The 13320-nt window shown below is 37.6% G+C and overlaps 1 protein-coding gene and 1 long non-coding RNA gene across 12 annotated transcripts in view; one reads left to right on the plus strand and one right to left on the minus strand.

Annotated features, from left to right (window-relative positions):
- BicD (Microtubule-associated protein Bicaudal D) overlaps nucleotides 1–13320 on the plus strand; it is a 173790-nt gene that overhangs the window by 108558 nt on the left and 51912 nt on the right. For both annotated transcript variants that reach the window (XM_090400017.1, XM_090400016.1), the window contains exons 5-6: nucleotides 1748–1858; nucleotides 12085–12182. In XM_090400017.1, coding sequence (XP_090256143.1) covers nucleotides 1748–1858; nucleotides 12085–12182 — 209 coding nt within the window. The remainder of the gene's footprint in view (nucleotides 1–1747; nucleotides 1859–12084; nucleotides 12183–13320) is intronic.
- Nucleotides 11930–13320, minus strand: part of LOC150101839 (uncharacterized) — a 141445-nt gene continuing 140054 nt past the window's right edge. For all 10 annotated transcript variants that reach the window (XR_016549001.1, XR_016549003.1, XR_016549002.1 and 7 more), the window contains one exon: nucleotides 11930–12147. This is a non-coding gene — a long non-coding RNA (uncharacterized LOC150101839). The remainder of the gene's footprint in view (nucleotides 12148–13320) is intronic.

Below are 13320 nucleotides of genomic sequence, written 5' to 3' on the forward strand. Positions count from 1 at the left end.
TAGGAGGCACGCATTAATTTGTTGTATTGTGTTGTTTTTATTTTGTTTTATCATCATCAAATTCCTGATATGTACCCTCAAGGGGTGTACAGGATATGATAATACTACATGAAAAATTTTATATTATTACTAACTTCCTATCTACAATTTTCCTCCAAATCAGTCTGTTACTTGTCAAGACTCCAACTACAAAAATGATGGTATTTTGTTTTATTTATTTTTTATTTCATTTTCCTCAAAAAGGAAACATTGTTTTCTATAGTATTTGGACAAACGCATTGCTTTGTCTTTCTGTTTGTAGACATGGGAGTCATTTACTCTGGCTAGATGAAGTGGAATTTGGTATCTTTATGAAGATGTATCGATGCAATTCAGTTTTGGTGTACAGTGAATTAATATTTAAATAGATCATTTTTGTATACTGGTTTAATTATGATATTATTTAATATTATTCTTTTAAACTATGGAACTCAATTCAGCTCTTTATGGAATGCATTTGCCTATTTAAAGTGTGAATGACATTTATCCAAGTTAAATATTCCATACGTTATTTTCAGAAACTTTATATGTAGACATTTGTTTAATGAAAGTAAAAATATTCATACCTTCAGTAATTGATTCCCTCCATAGCACTGTTGAAAGAACAATGGTACATTGTGCTCTTTGATTGATAAAGAACTGAGTTTGTTTCTCACCGTGATGAGAAGAATTTTTATATGGGTGTTTTGGTGGTGGTGGTGGATGGCCCTGTGTGTTGATGGTAATAGTGTCATGTAGTTGGGGGATTAAGTAAAGGAGACGATGAGTTGTAGTAGAATTGTGTATCCCTCCCATGATGAATCCAATATATTCATGTCTGAGCTATTTGTATATAGAGGCTAATGACTTCATATCACTTGTCTTAGTATGTATCCCATAATGCAAAGCATTATACATCCCCTTTCAGGCATGTATAATGCAATGCATAATAGGAAGAGCCACTACTCAGATCGGTTTTGACCTTTATTGAGGTCTCATCAGTGGGAGCCAGAAACCTTTCTACATCTTTCTCTCATCCAGAGATTTTTATTAATAAGATCAAGTACCTTTTGTCTACTTGTATATGATATATATATATATATATAAGACTTCTACATTACTTCAACTTTGGTATCTCTCCCGGTCTGGCTCCCACTGATGAGACCTCAAAGTCAAAACTGGTCTGGGTAGTGGCCCTTCCCATATGCATTGCATTATATAAGCCCAAAAGGGGGATGCTTTGCATTGTGGGATACATACATAAGACAAGTGATATGAAATCATTAGCCTCTATATACAAGTAGCTCAGGCGTGAATATATTTAATGTGCAAAACATTGTTTTGCTTCCTTGGGAAAATAATTAAAACCAAGTATAAAATTTCTTGGTATCTTTAACGTATAGTAACCCCAAGGTAAAAATCTTTCTGGTCTGTTATTTGCAGATGACAAGAATGTGAGTTGAATGTATTGCCATAATTGGTTGAGTTCCCAGATAGTGAATGGAATCAAGGATATGACAGAATAGAATATGATGTAATTTGTGTGTATGATGGTTGATTTGGTTCTCCTGCGATGCATCTCTGGACTCCATGGAGATGCTGTAAATAATAATTATAATTGTATTTCAGTATCAATGATAGGAAATAACATTGTCCTTATTGTATGTATTCAGTTATATAATTGATTATTATGACTTATTTTGCGAGTTAAATATGTAATCTCTCGTAGATCTTGGGCATGAAGATGGAAACAGAACTGAAGAAGAAGAAGGAGAAGGTGATACACCAGTGTTAAAGCAAATCGAAGCTACGTTTATGAACTCTGGTTCAGTAGATGAAAGTAAGTTTAGTTGAAATTTCTGTGCTATTAATTACTGAGATATGAGTAGGAAAATCATTAAAACAGATTTCCTTTTGTATATTTTCACAAATTTAACCAGTTTATTAATACACAGGTGGATTTTTCAATGACAGCATCACAGTTACATCTGAAGACATTTTGTTTTTGAAAATTACATTTGTTATTGATTGATGCTATTTTTGGTCGTAAAATAATATCTGCTAATGAATTGATTTTTAGCCAAGAATTTTTTGAGGGGGTTGCATTTTGATAATTATGTAAGCAGAACCTTAAAAATGAACTGGCTGATTTTTCAAGTTTTGTAAAATTGGAAATAACAGTGTTGCCAAACTTATCTTTGCTAATAAATGAAACATTTTTCAGATGTCAATAGCATGATTTGTAAAAAAAAAAAAAAAGTCCACATCATGAAGATAAAGAGAAATTTGGACTTAAGAGTATTAATCCAGAATGAGGATAGTAATAGTTGAAGTGGATTTAGGATTATCTGACACGAGACTTTTTAAGTTGAAATTATAGCTAAAACAACTTAAGGTACTAGTTTAGGGATTTCCTGCTGGTTGCTTGTTTTTCAGAACAAAAACCTGGTTCTATTAGGAAAAACCCTGCCATTTCTGTTAGACATGCTAACTCATCTTCAATCAAAAAGCCCTTATAAAGGTTCTATATATATCTTCGATGGGATTTGAACCTTCAGGTGTTTTCGACCACAGTGCATCATCATTACCACTAACAGACTGAATATATAGTGAGAGTTATAAACTAGGGAAGAACCTAGAAGCATATTACCTTAGTGGGCATAAGCTGAGTAATCATTAGGATAATGATTACTCACTTAGTTCAAAGAGCAAATAGGTTAGGTCTGGAATGATTGTGTAACCTTATTAAGCAAGAGACCCATGAGAAGAGGTTAATGTGAAAGGAATGGTGAGAGGAGTTATGAAATATATAAAGTACAGATCAGTAAAGTGAAGAGTACTATACAGAAATCTAAGTTGGAAGTATGAAAAGAAATTGGCTATGTAGGCTAAAGGTAACCCAAAAGAAGTTTATCATTTTGCTTTAATAAAAGAAAGAATGAATATGGACAAATAACTTTACCCAATGCAGGCGGTACCCTTGTATCAGAAGTAGATGCCATTGTTCAAATAATGATTGTTCACTTCACTAAGATAAGAAAACCTGGTGTGTGTGTCAACTAGTGCACAGTGCTACCACTACATTGGATGAAGAGATATAGGTGCATGAGAAGGAGGTTCTGGAGCTGTTGCATAACCTGGATAAGAACTTGACAATAGGGACACCTATTGTACAACTTTTCTATCTACAATATCAGTACATATGCTAAAGGAATGTTCAGCCAAACTGGCTAGGTTATCCACATTATTATTATTATTCGTGACACCTCCAAGGAGTCCGAAGACTCATCGCAGGAGGACACCTATTGTACAACTCTCCGTCTCCACCATACACCGAACCTCTACTATCAATTATCTACATCTAAGCCACCTACTGCCCACCATCACCACAGCTAGTATTTTTTGTCTGTAAATTGCATGTTTTCTGAAGGGCCGATTTGTCTATATGCAGGATGAAAAACCCGAACCTGGAAAAAACCCTGCTACCTCCGTATGAGATCGGCTAACTCACCTTCAATTGAAAAAATCTATATGAAGATTCCTCCCGTCACGACGAGACTGGAGCTTAGGTCTTTTTCAATTGAAGGGCACAACATACCATTGTTCTTCCAATTGCGTTACGGAGGCGCTAATTATTACCGTAATTATCATCTGACCTCCATGGCATCAGAGACTCGCACTATTGCACACTGCTCATCCAACCACACCTTAAACTGATTCAATGTGTCTACATATGCAACACACTCAGGCAATGCATTCCACTTACCAACCACCCTACATGCAAAGAATCCTCTGCTCACACCCTCCTTATACAGTTTCCAGCAATGTCCTCTTGTTCTACCCTCCTCTCCCATTCTATGAAAATTCTCTTCCATGTCAACATGATAACTCCTGGATAACTTATGTATCAATCATATCCTCCCCCTCTTTCTCCTATTCATGAAGCTTTGCAGTTTACATTCTCTCAATCTGTCCTCGTACTCCACATTCCAAAGAGCACTTGACCACCTTTGTGAATCTTCTCTGGATCTTTCCAACATATCCTCATCACCATGAAAACCTGGTGACCAGATCTGTGTACAAGCATCCATATGAGGCCTGATCAAGACCTTATACAATGGCATCATAACCTCTGTATTTTTGCATGTCAGGGTGCTCTGCATCATTACCATTATCCAATGTGATGTCTTCACAACTTGTACAGTGTAGCCCCTGAATTTCAGGTCCTTCTCCACCATCACTCCTAGATCTCTCATTTCTTCTACTTCGTTTAAAGTTTTTCCCCCACCAAGTGTATACTTTTCATCCAATTATTCGTTACCAAATCTCAAAACCTTATGCTTTGCATTGAACTGATAGCTCCTCTTACCTGCCCGTTCATGCAATCTATTCAAGTCCTCCTTGTAAGGCCATAACATCTGCTTGACTCTGCAATGCTTTCCCCAATTTTGCAACATCTAATAACAGCTGCATATTACTAGTTAAAGCTATCCCAATATCAGTAACATACAAATTGAACAACAATGGTCCCAAAACTGATCCTTGCAGTACACACTAGTGATCTCCCTCTTTTGGGATATTACCCCCCCCCCAATATACAACTTTCTGATACTTATCTGACAGCCAGTCACTGATACAACTCAGAAGTCTGTTACCCAATCCTATCTATTTCAATTTATTTAACAGTTTGTCGTGTGGCAGTCTATCAAAAGCTTCTGCAAAATCCAAGTACACCACTGCATATGCACTGCAAGGTATTTGTCACCTTGTTATAGTACATAAGTAAGTTAGTAAAGCATGATCTCCCTTTCACAAACTCATGCTGATAACCACAGAGAATACTGCTGTTATCAAACCATTGTGACCACCTTTATGCAGTGGAACAATTTTACTCTCCTTCCACTCCCGTGAAACCTGTACTTTGTAAGACTTTTATTAAACAGGCATGCCAATGCTACTTCCAATTTCCTGGAATACATCCCTTAAAATGCATGGTGAAATTGTCATCAAATGCTATCGTCTTATTGACATCAAGGTTATTTATTTTCTCAAATACCTCCTCTTCATTCACAATTAAGCCATCCTCTCCTATGTCCTCTACACTTAAGTTCCTCGTGATTCACTCTGATGAGGATGAAACACCCTTATAAATTGATCACTGACTACCTCAACAATGTCTTCTGCAGCAGTTACCATTCTACCATTTTCATCCATTAACACGAGCCTCTGTAGCAGTCGGTACGAAGCCTTTCGGTCGGAAAGATCTGGGGTTCGATTTCTGTCCATAACATGAAGAACCTTTATCTGGTCTCTTTCAACGAAAGGTTAGTTAGTCAGTCTCATACGGAGGTAGAGAGTTTTTTGCCTGGGAACTCTGGTCTTTTCTTCCTCAGATCAGGAAACCGGTCCCGTGAACACACATGAATCTGCAGTCAAAAGGTTACCTCATCAGGAGGGCTCAACCTGTCCTAAGGGAGAGGGGTGAATAGGGAAATTCCACACAAAATAAATAATCCATTAACATCATCTTACCATGATCATTCTTCCTTCTACTTGCCATATATCTAAAAAAAAAAAAAAAAAAAAAACTCTGGGGTTTTTCTTTGCCTGATTTGCCAATTTCTGCTCATACTGCACTTTTGTTTCCTTACCAGCTGGGTCACTCTCCTGGCTTTATACTTCATATAGCTGATTATTATCATTATTCATCCTGTACTGCCTCCAAAGTACCTTCTTCTTTCAGATTTCATGCAAGGTCCTCATTCATCCATTTTACATCTATCTTATTCAGACTATTGGTCTTCAGAATGCATTCACACATTGATGCTGTTATGTATTTCTTTGTCAGTTCCCAAGCATCATTTATTTCCTTACTGCTCTAACTCCTCGTTCCATGCTATAGCTTCAAGCTGTCTCCTAAGCTTATCATAAACACCAGCTTTGTACTTGCATATATATCCTTTACTCACAGAAGTCCGTATATGGCTAGCCACAACCCTGTTGATCATTTCATGATCAGTCTTGCCAACTGGAAGAAAGTGTGAAACCCTACTCACAATTACATCCTCTGAAATGATCAGATCTAAAACTCTTGATCCTCACTTGCCTTCCTTTATGTGCTGCCTCAGATAGTTATCTCTCAAGAATTTCGATAAATTCATTTTACTTATTCCCAGGGCTTTTTTTCAGTCGGAACGGTCCAGAAAAGTATACTGGAATGCATTCCGGCTGGGAAAAAAAGTCTACACACACACACACACACACACACACACACACACACACACACACACACAGAGAGCTTTTTTTCAACTGGAACGGTCCGGAGAACATGTTCCGGCTGAAAAAAAGCCCTGCTTATTCCTAAATGCTATCTCTTCATTCCAATCTATACAGCCATAATTAAAATAACCCATAATAATTACCCTTCCTTTGTTCACTAATCCAAGTTGTTTATGTTTCTTCATCACCACCCTCCACATTTCCAGGCCTATAGCAACTTCTTCATCTTCTTCATGTAGCTTTCTCAGTGAGAAGGTGCAGCACCATGTACTTCCAGTTATCTCTGTTGGTGGCTTTCCTTTTTGTTTCTGCATAGCCATGTGATCCTGTCCATGATCTTATATCTTCACGCCATGTCCTTCGTTTTTTGCCTCTTGATCCTTTCTCCATTTTTCCTTCTAAAACTGTTAGTATCCTCTGTCCTGCTGAATCTCATGTCCCACCAGTCTCACCTTTCTCTGGATCATTTCCTGTAATAAAAGATCTCTGTGTTCTCATTCTCTGTAGGACATCTGTATTTGTCACATCTTCTGTCCATGTGATTTTCAGAGCTCTCCTATAACACCACATTTCAAAGGCCATTATCTGTTGTCTTACTCTCTTCTTGAATATCCAGGTCAAACTTCCATATGTGAAAACTGGCAACACTAATGCTCTTATCATTCTTTTCTTTGTCTTGATACCACAGAACTTCTGAGCAGCAACATCCAACTAAATATGTCTTCCTGTCAGCCTCCACGTTCCACCACACTGCCTCATAACCATTGCCACTATTTCTCTCTTTCATGTTGACCTTATGTGGACATAATTCCCTTGCTATCACAGCAGTATCTCCCCATTCCTGTCCTCTCTATTCTTCCAAAAAAATACCGTATCCTTCCATTTCTATTCCTATTAGAATATCATCTTCATTCAGCCATGTTTCACTTATTCCAATGATTTTACATGAATAAACTCGATCAGTCAAACAATTTCATCTTCCTTATTTCTGATACTTCTGGCATTTGTAAACAAACACAGCAATTCATTTTTAGGTCTATAACCAGTCCTATCCAAGCCACACCTGCCTAAACACTTTTATCATATGGGTGGGGAAGTGGAGACTGAGCAGATATATGTGGTAAGTGCTTAGTCTCCACTTCCCCACCCATATCGCAATATACTCCTTCATACACACATTCACTGCCACTGTTAGCATCCACTCTCTCTCAATGCCATGTCTGCCTGTTTACCCAGGCTCTCCTCCCCCCCATTTCCCTCTTCCTCTTGCATTCCTCTTCATCTTTCACACTACTGTTTTCACTGCCAAGCACTTCTGTCATTTCAATACCACTCTCCTGATTTTTCACTTCATCTCTTCCATGCATCACACACACTGTGCTTCTATCCAGCAACACTTTCTCCAATGCACTCACTTCAAAGGCATTCAAATGCAACTGATCATGCCTGTATAATTTCATTCTTCCCTCAAACACATTCCATACATCCACAAACTGTACTCCCTTCTCTTCACACAGCTCCTCTAGCATACCATTCATGATTTTGATTCATCATTGTCATACCTTGACATGCTCCTGATGTCCACTTAGATCATTTGTCTCCACAATCACCACTAACTCTCTTGCTCATTTCTTCCTCATGTCCAACGCCTGAATTATCCTATTAATTCTCCCTCCTGGATAGCAGACCTTATGGACTCTCTCATTAACTAATCTGCTAACTATAGAATCTCCGTATACTGATATCCTGGAATCACTCCACCTCTTTTACATATTTTTATAATTTGTGTTCTCAGCTCAGGAAAGATCCTATAGGGATGAAAATCATGTATGATCATCCCATTGCACAAGGGTGGTGTGAAGACTGATGTGTCTGTTGACCAGTCAATATTTCTGGATTGGTTGTGAAGATTTTAGAGAAGTTGGTAAAGATTTGTATACAGAAATGGGTTGAAAAACAAGCTATACTTTGGAAGGTACAGCATTGGTTTACTAAAGAGAGGTTATGTTTGAGCAATTTGCTTTTATTTTATAGTAATGTTACAGCTAAGTTGGATAAAGGGAATGGATACACTGATACTGCTATCCTAAAGTATTTGATAGGATACCACATGAAAAGTTGTTGCATAAACTGGAGAATATGATATTGGAATACAAAATACTGACTTGGATAGTGGGTGGCTGATGGACAGGTATTGGAAAATGGTATATGAGGGAGGGTAAATTAATCATGCCAAGAAATTATATTCTTGGTTTAATCCCTTTATCCAAGTGTATGCAAATAAAAATTTGTACATGAAGTGACATCAAGAATGGGTTACTTATATATAGAGGCTAAAGACTTCACGTTAAATGTACATATCCTTACGGACATGTATAATGCTATACATGTATGATCTACACATATACATGTATAATGCTATACATGTATGATTTATGAGAAGGGCCACTATCCCGTCAGGATAGTGGCCCTTCTCATAAAGCTGCCTTCTCTCACAAATTTTTATTTTGGTTTTTACCTTTATTGAGGTCTCATCTTTTGGGAGCCAGATCCAGAAGTGATACCAAAGTTGAAGTAATGTGCAAGACATGTTTCCATATACAAGTAATCAAAAGGTGTCACACCTTATTACTAAAATACTCTGGATTAGGGAAAGATGTTTGAAAGTTTTTCACTTGGTTGTACCACAAATTAAAGATGCCAATAAATTATATTCTTGGTTTAACCCAATATTAGTAAGGTGGGGTGTCACAGACCCCAAAGATATAGAAAGAAATAACTGTGACACCCCACCTTACTAATGCCGGGTTAATCCCTTATCCAAGTGTAAGCAAATAAAAATTTGTGCGTGAAGCAACATCACAACTGGGCAACTTGCATATATAGCCTTTATATAATACTTATATATAGAGGTTAATGGCTTCGCATTGTGCCTTACTATCCCATAATGCAATGCACATATCCTTACAGACACGTATAATGCTATGCATTGTGGGAAGGGCCACTACCGAGACCAGTTTTAACCTTTATTGAGGTGTCATCATTCTGGGTCTGGCTCCCACTAATTGAGGGATACTAAAACACTTAACATGAGGCCATTAGCCTCTGTATACAAGTAGCCCGGTCATGATGTCACTTCACACACAAATTTTTATTTGCTTTCACTTAGATAAATGATTAAACCAAGAACATAATTTCTTGGCAATCAACCCACACTATTTTATTATTATTATTATTATTACTACGGGCTACTCCAAGAGTCCTTAGACTCATCGAGGGAGGCCTAAACATCATGTTCACACAACTGTTCAACATTCTCACAGTATCTATCATACCTTGCCTTGAACTCGCTCACTGTCATAGCACCCACAACAGACTCTGGCAGCTTATTCCACTCATTTACCACTCTAAAAGTAAAGAACCCAGCTCTAACACCCCTGCTAACCACGCTCTTGCCAGCTTCCATGGGTGTCCCCTAGTTCTCTCACCACCAGTCCTGATCTCAAAAATATCATCTGAATTAATCCTATAGAATCCTTTTAGCAATTTGAATGTCTCAATCATATCTCCCCTTTTCCGCCTATCAACTAGTTTCTGCAACCCACAAATCTTCAACCTGTTCTCATATCGTTCATTCCATAGACCTGCTATCATCTTAGTCACTCGCCTCTGGATCCTCTCCACCTCCTCCCCATCAAGAAGGAACCGAGGTGACCAAATCTGGGCACAGTAGTCGAGATGAGGTCTTATCAGGGCTCGGTACAGAGGTACAATAACTTGCTTTTCTCTGCTCGTCAAGGTATTTTTCAACAACCAAATGAGTTGATGAGCTGATTTAGCTACTTTCGCAATGTGCCCCCTAAACTTCATCTCCCTATCCACCAACACTTCCAAGTCCCTGGCCTCATCAATCTCTTGGAGTACAGTTCCACCAATGTGGTATACTGCTGCTAATCTTTTCACTCCGAAATGCATAACCTTACATTTTGTCACATTAAATTGACATCCATTCTCCTTAGTCCAGAACTCCAATCTATCTAAGTCATCTTGCAAGACTTTGACATCTTCTGCGTTCACTATCGCCCTACAATATTTCCCACAATAATATATTGTGTTAGGGTTATGGACCATAAGATGGTTGCAGGCATTTGTTGCTCTCTTCACTGGATGCTGTTTTAATGTCATTGATGGTTTGGCAAGCTGTCTGATTGGCTAAGGATGAAGATTGACTGTCCCCCCCCCCCCCAGTCTCCAAAAAGTCTAAGGCAATTGATGTGGAATCATAGCCTTTATATGCAAGTAGCCTAGTCATGAAGATACTTCATGTGAAGATATTTGAAAAACAACATTTGCACATGAAGTATCTTCATGACTACACTTGGTAAAGGATTAAGTAAAAATATTAATATAATTAACGGCTATTTTAGCCTGTTTTTGTTTAGGAGTGTCCCTTATATTTAATACATTGGCTAACATAACTCAAAAGGGGTATTATATATTTTAGGGCATTACGGGCGAGTGTAGAAGGCAATTATGGCAGAATAAAAAATGTGGAAAAATTATGTACATACCTTGATTTTGGTTTAAAGATGCCTTCTAAATCCAAGCTCTTGTTGAAAGGGGGGGGGAAGAGAGGGAAAGAACATGGGGATGTACTTGAGACACGGGAAATAAGTTTGGAAACCCGGGTTACTATTAATAATATATATATAAATATATATATATATTATTTTGTTGTGGGGAGAGGGGGGGGGAGGAAAGAAGGGGAAGGGTATCCTTATGTGGGAACTGGGGCAAGGATAAGGATACCCTTCCCCCCCCCTCTCCCCACAACAAAATAATATATATATATATTTATATATATATATTATTAATAGTAACCCGGGTTTCCAAACTTATTTCCCGTGTCTCAAGTACATCCCCATGTTCATTCCCTCTCTTTCCCCCCCTTTCAACAAGAGCTTGGATTTAGAAGGCATCTTTAAACCAAAATCAAGGTATGTACAAAATTTTTCCACATTTTTTATTCTGCCATAATTGCCTTCTGCACTCGCCCGTAATGCCCTAAAATATATAATATCCCTTTTGAGTTATGTTAGCCAATGTATTAAATATAAGGGACACTCCTAAACAAAAACAGGCTAAAATAGCCGTTAATTATATTAATAGTGTTTTAGAGGAGTAGCATGGGAATTTCCCAGAAATTATACTTAAGTAAAAATATAATTTGTTAAGTATAATATACTAACTAGGGATGTTGTTAGGAAGCATATGAGGTCCATGTTCTTCTTATGGCATGTGATGAGTGTATGGAAGATCTGTCTGTTAGATATCGTCTTTAGTAAATGTGTCCAAGAAGTGATATAATAGGTATCTGAGTTTTAATTTGGCTGTCTCTTGATGAGAAGAGCATTAATAATAATGATGCATTCTATAAATTTTGTCTCAACACATTTGCCTACTTTTTTTTTTTTTAATCAAATGGTTGGATTATCAATAGGGATTGTCATGTATAATGGGTAAATACCCAAACTGCATGAATCTTTAAGTTTTCCTCTAAATCAATATGCATGTGGTTTAAACCTCTGTTAATTCATATTTATTAAGAAATTGAAGAATTGTGTATCAAAATACTATAGTTTTTGTGTGTGCCATTGCTTGAGCATAAACTGATCAGCATTCTTTTAAAAATAAATCAGTCATTTAATTAAATTAGAAAAATTATTGACATGCCACTATACAACTATGGTAGCTAATTCTATTTATTCATCCTTTTGCACTCCTTAGAAGAAGAAATGGGCACCTCTCAGTCTTCAACTGTTGGTGATTTGTTTAGTGAACTGCACTTATCTGAAATCCGTAAATTAGAAAAACAGTTAGAACAGGTAAATTTTTTATACTTTAAAATGTTAACAGTAGTATTCTAATACTTTAAAAAAAGAAAAAAAAAGGTAAATATTCTGTTTCAAATTTGTGACCAGAAACATCAATCTACATATTGTAGTATTATGTTGGAGGTTTAATGGATTTTTTACAACACTCAAAAAGAATTAAATTAGAATTTAATACTTCCTATATTTCGTCCTAGTCACTAGGATATCTACGGGGATTACAAAAACAATTAATGTAACATGCACACAAAAACTTACAATACTAAGCCCAGCCACGTGGGTGACACTAAAGTCCTATCTAGGTGGAGCGCCCTCTAAGGGCGGTAGTAGGTGGCCTGGAATGTAAGGTGGGACCTCTGGTGATGAGTGTTTCTCAAATCTTTGGAAGCTTAATGCAACCGTATTTGTTAAGATTTGGTTGGTTTCTGAGAGCTGCTGCTGCTTCTAAGAAAAGTCTCTCTTTCTTGAATTTGCTGTGGTGGAGCATGGTGGTTTTCTTCCATGATACTCTGTGGGTGGTGTCCAAAACATGGTCAGCCAAGCCTGAATGGCTATAGTTGTGTTTAACGATGTACGACTTGTGTTCCTCCAGGCGGATGGTTGCTGATCTGCCTGTCTGTCCAAAGTATGCAAGCTTACAGGAACAGGGTACTTTGTAAACTCCAGGCAGAGAGAGAGGAGGGAGCTGATCTTTCGTAGAACAGATAAGGGTAGCAAGTTTGTGGTAGGGCTTATATGCTGTGTGTAGGTTATACTTTTTTTAGTATCTTGGCTATTTTTTCCGAAGTGCCTCGGATGTAGGGTATGGTGATGGCATTTTTAAAATCTTGTTGACGAGAGGGACGGGGAATGGGGGAGGAATTGATTTTTTTTTTGATACTGTGTTCGCTGTAGCCATTGGAGAGGAAAGTTCTATGTATGTGGTTAAGCTCAGTAGTGAGGGCAGTTCCACTGGAACAAAGATTGTGGACTCTCTTGGTAAGGGTTTTAATGAAGCCATATTGTTGTGAGGGGTGGTGGTGAGAGAGTTTATGAATGGCTCTCCAGAAACTACGCAAAGAAAAAAGTATTGTCATCACCAGAGCGGATAAGGGTAATGCCACAGTTGTTCTTAATACCAGCGAATACAATC

Source organism: Typopeltis vanoorti, chromosome 11 (genome assembly GCF_054136105.1).
Source record: "Typopeltis vanoorti isolate ZY-2024b chromosome 11, IOZ_Tvanoo_1.0, whole genome shotgun sequence".
NCBI classification, from domain to species: Eukaryota; Metazoa; Arthropoda; class Arachnida; order Uropygi; family Thelyphonidae; genus Typopeltis; species Typopeltis vanoorti.